Here is a 15,646-nt window from a genome sequence, read left to right as displayed (position 1 = left end):
AAGTGAACATAATCAGACTATCTGTATGAAAAATAAATAAATAAAGTAACATAATAGTAAAATAATATATACAATATTTACAGAATCGACCTGAGGATCCCTGAGCCCACTTTATCCCCCACGTTTTAGGGGTAGAGCAGAGCTCAAGAGATCCCAGCGCATCCCTCTCGCTGCATCACTGGTAATGAGCCAAGACAGAAGATTTAAAATGCAGATTTTTTTTTGTATTTTACTAAAATCATGACTTGAAAGGACTTTTTTTCTCTCTAAATTAATATAGTTCTACTTTTGGGTTCACATATTTTTTATGGTCAGACTGAACTCCAAACCTAACGGTTTAAGAAAATTTATGGTAATTTTTCAGGTTAAATTTCAGAATAGTGTACTTTAATATCATACAAGTTGTACTGTTAAAAATAATATTTGAAATAATTCATTTAATCCATATATAATAAAAATAACATTTTTATTAATGTTAAGTTATCTATTGCATTAAAGGGTCCTTCATTGGGCTATTACGGATCTTAGTGAGAAGAAACAAAAATATCATTTTTTGGTAACGATAAGGAAACTAGTTCATAACAAATACATAGCTTCCTATAATATACAGTTCTTAGTAACCAATACAACTTACCAATTTGTAAAATGAATTTGCATTGAATTAAAGTCCCTGGCAACTGAAATTTGGGTGGCGACTCAGAACAGGTATTACCTGTTATAAATCTAACATTTGAGGAAATGGAAAATAATAACTACCAATATTATATAGAAAATATATTTATAATACTGATTAATTCACTATAAAAAAATATACACAAAAATGGCATGTTTGGAAAAAAATTTGGTGAAGTTGAGAGGAGTTTACCACCATCCACTGCTTCCATATCCGCCTCCATATCCACCACCGTAACCACCACCATATCCACCACCACTCTTCCATCCGGAAGAGTAGGATGGGCTCCATCCAGAAGAGTATGATGGCTTCCATCCGCTGCTGTAACCTCCGCTGTATCCACCTCCGCTCTTCCATGGGTTCCATCCGCTGCTGTAACCGCCTCCGTATCCACCGCTGCTATATCCACCACCGTATCCTCCCTTCCATCCTCCAAGACCGCTGCTGTATCCGCCTCCACCGTAACCTCCCTTCCATCCTCCAAGACCGCTGCTGTATCCGCCTCCACTGTAACCTCCCTTCCATCCGCTGCCACCGCCGTATCCTCCCTTCCATCCACCACCACCGCTGTAGTAGCTACCACCACCATATCCACCTCCTCCGTAGCCGCCGAGGAATCCGGCATCAACGGCGGCGATTACGCCGACGGTCAACAGAGCTACCTAAATCAAGAAGTGATCATTAGATCAAGATTGGTTGATATAAAGTAATGAAGCTTAAATAGAGAAATATATTTAATCATGAATGAGAGATTTATTTGGTTAATTCCCATTGGATGTTTTAAATAATTAGTGTAATGATAAATGAAACTTTCTGTATCCGGCCCGGAGGACCAAATATTAAGTTAGCTCAAGAGATGTATTAATTTTAAGTAACAAATATCGCTAAACTAAAAAACTGAAAATTAATTTCTCAATAATAATATACAACTAAAAAACAACTTTCAAGGAAAAAAGAAATCAGAAGTTAGGAAAAAATAAAAAACCTTATCTCCTCAATTTAATTATAACAAACTCTTTGAACAGAAAGGATTCTCACTCCTGAATAACGAATTTGACTATTTCTATGGACTGTCAGAAAATTAGTATAAGTCAGAAAAATGGACGAAATAGGTTAAATGGTCACAAGTTGTGAATATATTGGAATTCTGACTTTACTGGCCTCTTTATATAGTTCCTATAATATATTCTGAGATATCAGGGTTAACCATGATGATGTTTTAGCCAATTTCTTACTTGCTACTTTTAAATTTATAACATTTCATTTTATACAAAAATGTATAAAAAAAACCTTCATGAATATGGTTATTCCAACAAAGTCAATATATAATTGAATAGTAGAAATATATTATCATTACAAGATTACAAGATTAACAAAGGGCATCGTTGCAATATTACTTTACTCGATATTATTCAACTTTTTTTTTATTTAGTACTTTTATGGTCTAACGCAACGCCTTCGTATACACTCTAGTGCTCTAAGTCATTCATTTAAAAAAAAAAATGTTTGGTCCACTCACGAAGTATTACTACATTCATTAAATGGGACTGACCTCAAAAACCACCCGGTTCGAGTTCGAAAGTGAAACGAAGCCTAGTAATAGGAAGAAGATGGCAAACTGGTTTTATTTAATGCCAGTCGTACGAACCACGCCCTTCTCCTTCTGCGAGATTCGTACCTGAGCGAGTGCATCGCCGTGCTGTCGAATTTGGGTCAGCAATCTCTAGAGGATCTGCCCAACAGGAAAAGATATATATCTTAACAGGTTTCTCTTTTTGACCTTTTGCTTCTTGAACTGGGCGCCGATTATGTACATCGAAGTTTGGAAATTTTAATGTAACATTTACTAAAGGAAATTTTATTCTACATTTACATTTAAAAATAAAACATTTTATTTAATTTTCAATAAGAAAAGAAAATATACTGGCTTAACATCTCTTAAATACGACTGAACGATCTTAGATTATTAAAGTCTATGATTATTTGCTCTGACAAGTGAAATCATGGTCCTCCGGGCCGGATGCAAACCATTTTATTTCCAGATTAAATTAAAAAAAATCTTAAACCGTAACATACTCTACATCAGAGCATACGAGCACAGCATACACTTAACGAATTAGGAAACTCCAAGCCAGAAAATAGTTATTGCAATTTTAAACTGGTTTTTTTCTTGTGCCAAACTGGTTTTATATAATAACTGATTCAAATGTTTAGTTGTACAGTGTGTTGGAAGTATTGCCTAGATATTGTAAGACATGTTTCATTTGATGTAGATTGTCAAATCGGAAATTTTTTGGCTCAACAATATTCATTGTTTTTTAAGATTACTTAATATTATATTTAAATAGAGGTAAATGATTTCCAAGTATGTAAATTAAATGCAGAGTTAATGATACTGTTTAAAGAGAGTATTTATTCAATATTTTTTTTTAAATATTACAAGTTTCTCCAATATACTTATTAATCTACCTGTCTACGCCTAAACATTGGTAGGAGAAAATCATACATCATTTGGACGGGAAAAGATAAGATCTCTTAAATATTGACCATATATAGCACATCCCATATCAATAGAATAAAAGGCCAAGCAAATAATGAAAGAATATCACTTATAGACTAACAAATTCTGAAGTATTTGCATATATTGTATATTAGTATCATATAATAGAGTTTATATCGCATTTGCCTTGAACCTATGTTTGATCATTTTTAACTCCAGTAAATAAACCTTGTGAAGTCACTCAGTGTCGTAAACAATATCTTTTAGACTAAAATTAAAAGAATTACCGAAATACGTTCGATTGGCAACCCAAAAATCTTATATCCAATTATCTGACACGAGGATTTGTTTTTAAATCTTCTACTTTAAAAATGTATACATATTCTGACTTCACTGAAAATATTAGAACAATACTATATGAAACTTCTTTTAAACTTTTAAAATAATCTACCATAACATTATCAGTATGTTTACTTCTTCTTTAATTGAGCATTTTAAAATCACAATTAAGATTTCATGTCAAATCATAAAAAACTAATAACCAGTCCGAACAAGGCGTGTTTGTTGCTCAACACACTTGGTCTCACGTAACGTAGCAATTAAAAAGTACTTTTTTTTTTTTTAAATACGTATTCAATGAGAATACATCTGATCCGAGCAATGGACTTAAACAGGTCCGATAGAACGGACTAAAAGGTTTTAGGAAGCTACAGACGACACGACACTAAAGTCGTTATAATCTTCAAGATATGGGAAAGTTCCTCGTGTTCTCGATGACGAGGTGAAATTCCAAAAATCGATAAAGAACCATTTTAGGGCTTCTGAAAGGCGAAATGATTTTTTGATGGTCGCGATGAACGTCAGGTCTATGATGTAACTTAAGAGGACTCTCATTTTGGTGTACTTGGCGATTCATTTTGAGTTTTGAATTTTGCTAAATATTAAAATATTATAGTAACCTGATAAATATATTTTATATTTAAATTATTGTTTCGGACTAGTGCTTCAAATTAAAAAAAATATATTTTTTTACGTTTTTATTTTTTCACCTCCGAATTTTCGAAGCCTAGGATATTATATAATATAATATTACAGGATATATTAAACACATTCAATATAAAATATAATTTATTAAAGAACTTAAAAGCAACTTTATTTGTTATTCACATAGTTATCATCAAAAAAGTTTCCGAAACATTAAATATGGAAATTAAAAATGATAAATAAAGAATCAGAAATGGATTTAAATTTAATCCACATATACAGTATGGAACTTATTAAAAAATTGAAATTATTGAAATTTGGTTTTATAAAGTCTATCAATTAAAATTCCTCTATATGATAATCATAACCCACTTTTTGGCAGTGGAACTCTTTTGATAGTAATAGGTAAATTGTCCCCTAAATTATCATTTAATACAAATAGATTGTCGTATGTCGTCTTTTCACAAAACCTATGCAAAATTTTTAAAAAAATTTAGATTGTAAAATTCAAAACTGTGTTAATTTCTACGAAATAATTAAAGAATAGGTTACCTATATTACGTAACCACCGTTGGTTACCACTGAGATAGACCCCTAGATATTTTTTGCATAATGGAGAAAAAATATATAAGTAACCTATAAAAAAAAAACACGGGCGAGGTTCTTTATTTAAATGTGGATTTAATTATAGACATTTTTTAAATAACCTTGGGGTGATCTATTTAAATTAATTAACTCATATTATTTATTTTAGAAAGTACATCTTTTTTTTTTTTATTATTTCAAATACCTTTTTAGAAAATTGTAATAATATCATATATTTCTCAGATTTTTCTCTATTTTGGTTATGATTTTTTCTTTTATGGTGGACAGTTTATTAGACTTGATATTTGGTGTACAAATTGTATAATTTTATTTAATTCGGGGTTTACTAAGCACTCTTAAGTTATAAGTTTACGATTCCTTACCATCGAGTTATTCGACTTTACTTCTTATGTTTCATTCTAGTTCCAATCCAATATAACAGAAAAACCTCTCCATATCTATCTACTCTTTTCTTCTTGGTTTTCTCCTTGGTAAAACAAAGTTGGTGAACATTAATTGTATATATTTTTTTCATATTATATAGTTGTACTCGCTAATAAACAAATTAACAGGAGGATACGAAAAAAAATCGATATTTATTTATTAGAAGTAAAGTCGAATAACTCGATGGTAAGAGTTATTCGACTTTACTTCTTATGTTTCATTCTAGTTCCAATCCAATATAACAGAAAAACCTCTCCATATCTATCTACTCTTTTCTTCTTGGTTTTCTCCTTGGTAAAACAAAGTTGGTGAACATTAATTGTATATATTTTTTTCATATTATTATAGTTGTACTCGCTAATAAACAAATTAACAGGAGAATACGAAAAAAAAATCGATATTTATTTTTATATTTCCCGGGTTCGAATCCAGCAGATGTAGATAATTATTTTATTATATTACTCTAGCTGTAAGTCATCCCTGTGTGTTTGGGAGCCCACCTAGTCTCTATAAGGGTATCCTGAATTGGGGAAAAAACCTGGCGGTTTGAGCGTCATGAGCAAATAACCTCCTTTACAACCTTTGTTCAAGAAACAGTACTTCCTTACAAAGTACTTTGTTTTCATTTTCTACTTAGAAACGCCCAAATTTACATTGCCTAATTTTTCACAGTAACATCAAATGTATACACAGTGTGTACCACGAAATATATTCAGTTTCCCTAATATCTACGAATTTTGGACTTTCGATTTTTACTGGGTTGAAATAGTGTCATGTAGTCGTATCGTTTGAGGATATTGTTAATTTTCTATCATTCTACTGTTCTTCTTTAGCACAGTAAACTCTGGCATTCCCAGTAGAAAATTAAATTTTAAATTACTTTGTATAGATAAAAAGTTCTAAAACTTTTGATTAAATGTTCTCATATTTTAATAAAAAATCAAAACTAAGCTTATGAAAGATTTTAATTAAATAATAAATTAGTTATTCATCCATTTGGAGTTCAATATTTTTAACGAATTTTAAAAAATAATTCAAAATTTATGTATTATCTATATAATAATTAATCTACTTTCTCCACCCCCGTACACAAAAATAATCACCCATTCAATAAGAATTTCAACTAACTTCAATAAAAATTAGGTTTTAAAATATTAGCAAATTTTTAATACTGCTTAATTCAACTAACTTAAGTCTCCTCTTTCCGTTTTAAATATATGTTTCAAAGGACTCAAATAAGAACGTCGCCATGTCATGGTTTGGCCAAGAATAATTTTCTTCTATTATTTTTGATGTCAAAATCTCCTACATATTTCAGTAAAACATCTTCCAAAAATCAATGAATCAAATAAACCATCAGCTGCAAAAAATACTCTCTTAAACGCAAAGTTGGCAAAACATGCAAAGTTGATATTATTCATGTAATAGTTCATCAAAATTTATCCTAGTGTAGTCACTTAGTATTTTGGAAGGTCCATAAATTTAACACAATTTTTATTATTTGTAACCAAATATTGATTTATTGGATATCCGTAATCATATGAAATAATAATTGTATTAAGTTTTTTATTGTTACTATATATATTAACATAACCCTGTTAGAAGTAGGAATTTTTTTTTTTTTCGTGTGTTTTGTCGAGTTCAGTAAACGGTACCTCGTTGACTGACACCGCTTTTAAACCGGTTAATTAATGGAAAGAGTGCTTTCCCTTTTAGTGATAGAAGCAGGAATGGTAAAGCTAAATCATGTTTCGTTTCTTTATTTTCCGATTAGTTATATCATAACCGAAAAATTCTTTTACGTCGGTATGCAAAAAATAACTGGGATCCCTCACTTTTGTTAACATTTAAGTTAAAAAAAAAAAAAAAAGATTTCAAAAATAAAAGGAGAATACTAAAGTGAGAAATATAAATAATTTTAGAATTTTCTCTTCGAATTAAAAAAAGAAAAAAGTGTGCGTTTTATATTTTTTTTTGAAGTGTGTCAGAGCATCAAATAATTTTTAAGACTTTAGAAGACAAAAACCAAAAAAATCTTCAAAAATCAAAGAATAATATTGAACTGAAATATATAAATAATTTTAGAATTTTCACGAACACATAAAAAAAAAAAAAAATTGGTGATTATTTGAAGTATATCATGTCAGAATATCAACTAATTTTTAAGAATTTAAGTCACAAAAAAAATTTTTTTTTAAATTAAAAAATTATTCTAATGTTAGAAATACAAATACTTTTGTAATTTTTTTGTTTGAAAAAATTAATTTGGTGTTTTAAATATTTTTTAATGGTATATCGTCTTCTCAAATCCTCAATGGAGGATGTAAGCTGTTTTCAGGTAAGCTATATCACTAAGGTGTGTTCAAGATAAAAAACTAGAGTTGTTTATCTTGATTTTTTATTTAATTGTTTCTTCAAAATACAGACGTATATTTTTTTTTCCATTGTTTTTGTAAAGTGTAAAAATTTTAAAATAAATACGAAAATCCTACGATATTAAGCTCTATATAATACGTGAAAGAACGTTAATATCGGGCAATAATTTTTTTATAGTTTTTAATAGCTGGTACAATTTAATAATAAGAAAAAATGCCCTTTTTTTTTTTCTAAGTATCCTACTTAAAAACCTTCATAAATAATTTCGATAAGTTATTTTATCGTTTCACTCATATATGATATCAAAAAACTTACTTATCACAGTATATGCATATTTAAAAAGTTTCTCTTCGAACAATAATAAACAAAAATTATGAAATTTTCGTTTTGAAATATAGAACTGAGGATAGTAAAAAAAAAAATAAAGGCATGCCGGTTGGAGTGTTGGAGAAACACGCGTTCCAATAACTAATTACCCGGATGGAACAATTTTAAACTCATGCGATTTTATATTAGTACAAAAGAAAAAAATCCAGGTATTTTTTGATTCATCAAATGAAAACCTTCAGTTTTTGGCATTTAAAGAAATAAATAATATTAAAAATAATTGATTTTTAAAATTTGTATTTCCTTGCTTTGTATCGGTAAAAATATCATAAATATATGCCTATTTTTTCCCATAAAATTCCAATAAATTATTTTTGTAAAAAATTGTTAATAACTGAAATGTGAGTTATGTAAGTGAAACCTTTTGATTTTGGAAACGAAATATTTTTTGTTTTCCATGTTCGTTCTGTAGAGTAGCCTTAATGGTTGAAATAATTTTATCTCTACCTTAATCTACCTGCAATTATTGGAATAAATAATAAAATGATGTGACTACGAACTGCACAGAATTTTAAAAAGCTTTTCTCCAGGATTAAGTATAGTAATATTGTTTTAAGGATAAATTAATTTTTTTTTTATTTGGAGTTAGAAATATCTAACTGTATTTTTAGTGCTGTATTCCATTTCTTACTATATAGTAACCCTGTAATATAAAGTATAATTGAGTCATATAATTCAAAACTAGTCAATCCATTTTGAAAAATTTAATTTTTTTTTCAAGCATTTCCACTCAAAAACAGCTAAACAAATTTAACTTTTTTTTTAATAAAAAAAAATCTTCTACCTGGTAAAAACGTATTACTAAAGTTGTTTATTGAAAAAAAAAAATAAAAATATAATGCCTTCAAGAAATTTGCCGACTTCAATATGTATAAATATGTACTTATATATAATAATAAAAAGAGTTAATAATAAAAATAATACTAAAGTATAAAATAATTAAGATCAAACTGTTAGAATATTAATTCTACTTTTCAAAACAAAACAAGCCTTTCAAATGACGGAAAGTAACGCTAATAAAACCGTAGCTCTTGATGTGAGATGTACTGTCTTTTGTCTTTATTTAACTTATTTTATATTTTTATGTTCTGATTAATGAAAATTTTTTATTATATTAGGTTTTATTTTGGAATTCTTAAAAAAACTAGATAAAATAAATAAAAAAATTGAAAAACAAGCATAGACAACGGTCGCTGAGCTGTGACATGTAAGAAATTGCTCGTTGGGGCGTCGTTCTGTCAAGTGTATTCAATTATATCAAGGAATCGATTAGTGACGGAAGTGAACAAGGTTGTCACGCCTAAGAGGTTGTAGGTTTACCGAGAACTTGGCATGAACTTTCTTAGATAGATTTTTACACTTGGATAGGTTTTGATATAAAAAAAAATTAGGCTATTTTTAGCAAGAATAATGTACAAAGATTCAGTTGCATTATTTATCTTTCAATGTATTAAAAATATATAGATATGTATCAATATTTTTTTTTAATTTTACTTTAGACTAATTTTTATAGTTATAAAAATTTTAAATAAAAAAAATTAGACTAAACAGAATTTTAAAAAATCTGAACTGAAAATTTGTTGACACAAACCTTATAAAAACCTATCCTATGGCATTCAAAAATTGGAGAAACAAAAAAAAATCTTTAAACAATAAAAATGATTTAAAAAATTAAAAAAATGTTGCGAATTCAAGGAAGTTTTATCAGTTTTTTTTTGTAAAGAAGCTTTTAAAAATTATTTCACAGGCGTATTGTTAAAATTAATCTTGTGACTTATACACAGAACACATGGAAACTTAAAAACTCGAAAATATTTTTAGTCGACTAGTGAAGTTATGGGATATTTAGTAAAAAAAAAAAAAAATAATATTAACAAATTAAAGTTTAGCTCTTGTTTTTTTTAAAGTATCAAACAAATTACAAAAAAATTAATAAATAGATAAATGTTAATCAATTTCTATTAATGTAGATGTATTAAGAAACAAACTCTTGTTTTTTATTATGCTCGAAAATATATAATTCAAAATGTTTATTTTTTTCTCATTTTTGAAATAATATTTTTTTAAATTTTTTATGACAAATTTTCACTTTAATCCAAAAAAAAGTGATAATGGCTAATAACCAAAACGTATGTATATGTATATTGTTTGAAACATTATTTTCAACAGTTACAATTATTTTTTTATAATGATCAGTTATATTTTATCTTAGATTATTTATTACAATTAGTAATTTATAATTTTTTATCTGTTTTATTCCTCTATAAGTTTTATTTATTATTTTTTTTTTTTTATTCTCTTATCATTAATTATTATTATCCTTATTTTTTATTACACTCAGGTAAGAAGTTATTATTATAAATTAGGCTTACTCTTTCAGTAAGGGAAATTGTCATAAAAAAATTATAAATAAATGTGAAAATAAATAAAAAATATATGTGGCATATGAAAAAAATATTTTTTAATATTTATTACATATTTTGATACCTTAGATATTTTACAAATGAAATATTTATTACAATTTAAACGTGTGGAATTTTTTAAAAAAATTATTCTTACTATAATTTGTTTATAAAAAAAAAAATAATTTTAAATTATTTAGGGTTTAAATTTAAATATAACATCGAAATTTATAAACACTTTATAACCGTATCTCCGAACGAAAGACTAAAAAAATAAATATATATTTTTAAAAATATATAGTGTATATAAATTTATATAGATATACAGTTTTGTGTATATAGTGACAGAGGTACTCACGAATGCTTTCATGGCTGGTAGGGTTGTGATGGAGAGGTATGAGGCAGGGGAACATTATATACTCAGCCGGCGACCTTCCATTTCTTGCGAAACAACCATCCCTTTGCTATGGTCCATCTCCACAGGTCTGTTAGGAAGTTTATGATATAGTTTGGGTTTCGGCAGATCATAGAAAATATTATTGAAAGATATATGTAAGAATTATATATTAAAAATTACATTTATTCATTATTTTTTCTTGTGACATTGAAATACTATACAGCTTCATAAAAATAAGTGTTCTTTAGAGCTTGTCCATTTATTCTAGTTCATTCATAAAATTAACTTCTTATATATATATTTTTTTACTAAATTTAAGACAAACTTGCTAAACTTGATAAAACAAATTGAATTTGACCAACTGACTAATTATAGAGGGGCAATCTAAAACCTCTTGTGTTTGTTGATTTTTTTTTTTTTTTTTTGTATTTCTTACCAATGAGCGACTCACTCACTTATTTACTATTACTAATTAAAACAGAATTTAGTGTTTTATATGATAAAATTTTCAAGATAGAAAAAATTTCTTTACTATAGTTAGATAGGTACTTGAAAAAATATTATCAGTTGTGTTATTTTTTATCCTATTCTATTTTATTATTATTTGATTTCATTTAATTTATTTTTTTAATTTTATTCTTTGTACTCAGTAGTATTTTATTTATTATTACTATTTTATTTTATAAACAAATTGAATTTGACCAGCTGACTAATTATAGAAGGGCAATCTAAAACCTCTTGTTGTGTTTGTTGATTTTTTTAATTTTTTCTTCTTCGTTTTTATTATTAATTAATTATGTGTTTTTTAAAAAATGTTATAAACAATGTAATAAATTATATATAATCAAATCTTTTGTATTGTAAACATATAATATTTCATTATCCTTTCATGGCATGGAACATGTATAAAGGAAATAAATTATCACTTTACGGGGTTACCATATACAGAAATATATATATATATATATTAAAATGTGGGAAGTTAAAGCATGGAGTGACAACCTACCAATATTTTGTATATAGATGTTTTTATATTTTTTTGTTCTATGTAATAAGTTAATTGTTTTATTTTAGTTTACTAAAACGAAATATTTTTTTTTGTTTATTCTTTTTGTTTTAAATATTTTTAAGTTTGTTCAATTTGTATTCTTTTTTTTTTATTAATTTATTATTTTTTTGTACATACTATTAGTATTTTATACATATTTATCATTTACTATTAAAATAAATTAAAAGACAAAAAATTAAATCTGAACCGTTACAACCTATGATAACCCTTCATAGGATGAAGTATTTTGTTAGGAAGGCCAACGGTTGTGCAAGGAGGTGATTTAATTAGAATCATGCTCAACCTCCTGATTTTTATCCCATTAGGGGTACCACTTAATGAGGGAGCTCCCTAACCCACAGGGCTGACTCACGGCTACATAGGAACAGAAAATAATCATCATATAATAATTATCGGGTCCTTGAAGTTTGTAACATAGTGCCTAACCAATGAGCTATCCATTCCCTATTTACTATTATTAATTAAATTAATAATAGTAACTATAATTAATTATTAATGTTTTATATGATAGAATTTTCAAGATAAAAAATTTTCTTTACTATAGTTACATAGGTACCTAAAAAAATATTATCAGTTGTGGTATTTTTTATCCTATTCTATTTTATTATTATTTGATTTTAACTAATTTATTTTTTAATTTTATTTTTTGTTCTCAGTTGTATTTTATTTATTATTACAATAAAATGAATAAAAATATCCTGTCTTATTTATATGAATTTTTTTTTTATTATCTTAGGGAATTATTCGGAAATCATCAAATAGCTGTAAATAACTAATCCGTAATTTTTTCTATTTTTAAAAATTCTGTTGATTCATATTGGAATGTAACCTAATTTTAATAATTATTGTTTAAACAAAATCAATTGTATCAAAATTCTCAAATTCTTTATTATAAGTCCAACGTTTTGGTCCATTCAGCCGTCCTCAAGGTTAATCTTAAAAACGAATTTAAACTGACATAAATTATTTTAAAAATTTCACTGGAAACTATTGTACTCAGATGACTAGTTTAAGTAAAAATTGCCCTATTTTATTAATATTTTTAATGAGAAGTTAACAATTTTAACTTTCAAGATGTAATAGTGTTAAATTGATTATAATTAAACATTTTAATATTAATGAAATAGTGACATAACAGGGCAATTTACACTGAAACTGGTGACCTGGGCAGAATAACCTGCAAAGTCATTTTTAAATAATTTATGTGAGTGTAAATTGTTTTTTAAGATTGTCTTTGAGGAGGGCCAAATTAGCAGAAACGTCGGAATTTTGAGAAAATAAATAATGTTTTGAGACTTTAATTTGGATAAAATTAATTTTATTCAAACAATAAAAACCAGTCTCAAGAAAGTGAAAAGATTTTATATAATATAATAATTATCTTAAATTTAAAATTTATTTATATTTTGTATTTAGTTTTATATATATCCAAGAAATTTATAACCATTCAAGCCAAAATAATAAAAAATACATGAAAAAATTGTACTGAATTTATTTCTGAACTTTAGGTAATATTACGTAATATAGGTAAATACGTAACTTAGAAATAAATATAAATAAAATATATATATATATATATAGGATGAATATGATAAATATTAATCGAAAAATATTTTTCAAAATACCGTATGTTCGTTTTAATTCTCAATGTATAAATTTGTGTTCGGAATAAGCTGATTAACAAGTTACACTGGTACGATCTCTTTTATGTTAATCTTGTTAAGCTCTCGATGTGAGATGTGTTATCTCTAGTCTTTATTACCTTAGTCCTGATTAAACCTGAATTAGTGAAACGTTGTGTTGTTATTAATTTTAAAAAATTTGAGAGAACCGAGTTCTCTTCTAGTTAAAATATTCTCATTTAATGAAATTTAAAGAAACATATTATTTTTCGGTTTGACTGAAATTGCATTAATAATTACTATTGTATTATTATTAAACTAATAATGTATAAAATAAGGAAAAAATATTTTTTCAATTATTTTTATACTTACTTTATAATAATATTGTTAGTAATAATACAACAGACGTACTCTAATCATGACATGTTAATTTAAGATTAAAAGTGAATATATATTTTTTTTAATATTCCATGCTTCCCCATGACTTATATATCTAAATATGTTTCATCTGATTCCTGGGGTGTGCATAAATTTTCATATGCGACTATTAAAATAAATTAAAAGACAAAAAATTAAATCTGCATATTTCCATAGTATATGCTGTTAGATTAATTTCAATATAATTTATAAATATATAAACAAAAATTCAAGTTAATAATAACCAGAGAAGTTAACAGTGATGTCTATGAATGATTTTGATGTTTAATGACAAATTCTGTATTGTGTAGATAGCAGTAAGTCGTTAATTGTGATATTTGGTTGTAAAAAGGTTTATGAAGTTTATGGCATCAAAGGATTCTTTACAGCTAATTTCATAGATTTTTTAACATATTTGTATTTTTACAAGAATAATATTGGCATTATGGTAAGTGGCTCCTGGTCCATGAAAAAAATATTATAATTAGCAAAAAAAAATTTAACATTGTAAAAATTTTAATTTTTTAGGTACTACTTTTAACGATCGAAAGCCTTATATTTAAATATTTGTACTAATTAAATAAAAACAAAAATGAATTTCAAAAATCAATTAGAAAAAGTTAGAAAATAATTTTTTTTTCATTTATTTGAAAAATAATTATTAACTGAAATGGTATTTTAATGAATTTTAATGTTTCATAATAAGTGTAACCTCTCTTAAGGGACACCCCTCTATAGAGAAGCCCCCTTATAAGGGAAAATTTTATTAAAGTCCCAGTCTATAGGTATAAAAATTTCTGTACTCCAATTTCTGATTTAATGATTCCCTATAACCTTTTTATTTTCTATTATAATTTAATTTGAAATAAACCTTACAATAAAATAAATCTGTAACAATCTGCAAAATTTTTTAAATATAATTTGCAAACTTATTTCATCATAGATATTTGTTTCGTAAAAAATACATTTTAAACATCATAAGATTTTTAATTCATACCTAATTTTAAAACAATATTTTATCATGCAGCTAAAAGTAATAAAATATTCAAATTAATTGCAATTTATTTCGAACGTGAAAAGTTTATAGTAAGAATAAAATATATATGAGGTGTTTCCAATCAAAAGTTAATATATATTTTTATTAACTAGCTTTTTAAATATTTAACTATCTTAAAATCCCTTCTTCTGTTGAATTTGTATTTTTTAATATAAACTTGAGCTATCAGAAATGGATATATTAACTTAATTATAATTTTTTTTTCTGACCTTTATTGAAAAAATATATATTGAACTTTGAGACAAATTTTGGAAAAATAGTTTTTGACCCAACGTCTAACATTTTTGATGGCGAATCCGTTACCTGAACCATTGAATATTTTTCTTCCCTCTCTGTAGATGATTCCCTTATTGGTCAGGACATGGTTCAGAAGGTCATCTTCCGATACCCGATGACCCTTCAAGGTCGTTCTTTAATGCCTGAAGGGCGAGATAACTTCGCCGAGATAACTTCTTCCCTTTAGGCGAACAAGGACACCGCAAATTAGACATCAAATGCATGATTTAATGTTTCCTTTTAAACTCTCATTTCCCTTCCGTAATTTACATTGTGAATTTATATCTCAATATTATTTACAAACGATTTTATTATTTTGGAAAATAAATTATCCGATCGGTTAAAGGCATACTACAGTGAAATCTGTAGCTACAGAGAAAATTATTTTGCGATAAGTTAAAAATAACATAAATTTGAAATAATATAATTAAGTACTCGTATATTTAATTTGTAATAT

The 15,646-nt window shown here is 26.5% G+C and overlaps 2 protein-coding genes across 2 annotated transcripts in view; both read right to left on the bottom strand.

Annotated features, from left to right (window-relative positions):
• Window positions 1–759: 759 nt before the first annotated feature.
• Window positions 760–15,646, bottom strand: part of LOC106692381 (polycystin-2-like protein 2) — a 123,135-nt gene continuing 108,248 nt past the window's right edge. The window contains exons 20-21 of the transcript XR_001344952.2: window positions 10,710–10,836; window positions 760–1,335 (exon numbers count right to left, since the gene is read on the bottom strand). The gene's annotated coding sequence lies outside the window, so the exon portion shown is untranslated. The remainder of the gene's footprint in view (window positions 1,336–10,709; window positions 10,837–15,646) is intronic.
• The window catches only part of LOC106692364 (acanthoscurrin-2), a 35,437-nt gene continuing 20,652 nt past the window's right edge, over window positions 862–15,646 (bottom strand). The window contains exon 2 of the mRNA XM_067047043.1: window positions 862–1,335. Within this exon, the coding sequence (XP_066903144.1) occupies window positions 862–1,335 (474 nt within the window). The remainder of the gene's footprint in view (window positions 1,336–15,646) is intronic.

The sequence above is a fragment of the Halyomorpha halys genome, unplaced genomic scaffold (genome assembly GCF_000696795.3).
Source record: "Halyomorpha halys isolate HHAL.00 unplaced genomic scaffold, Hhal_1.1 Scaffold54.1, whole genome shotgun sequence".
Lineage (NCBI taxonomy): Eukaryota > Metazoa > Arthropoda > Insecta > Hemiptera > Pentatomidae > Halyomorpha > Halyomorpha halys.
This window is presented reverse-complemented; position numbering and strand designations above follow the sequence as displayed.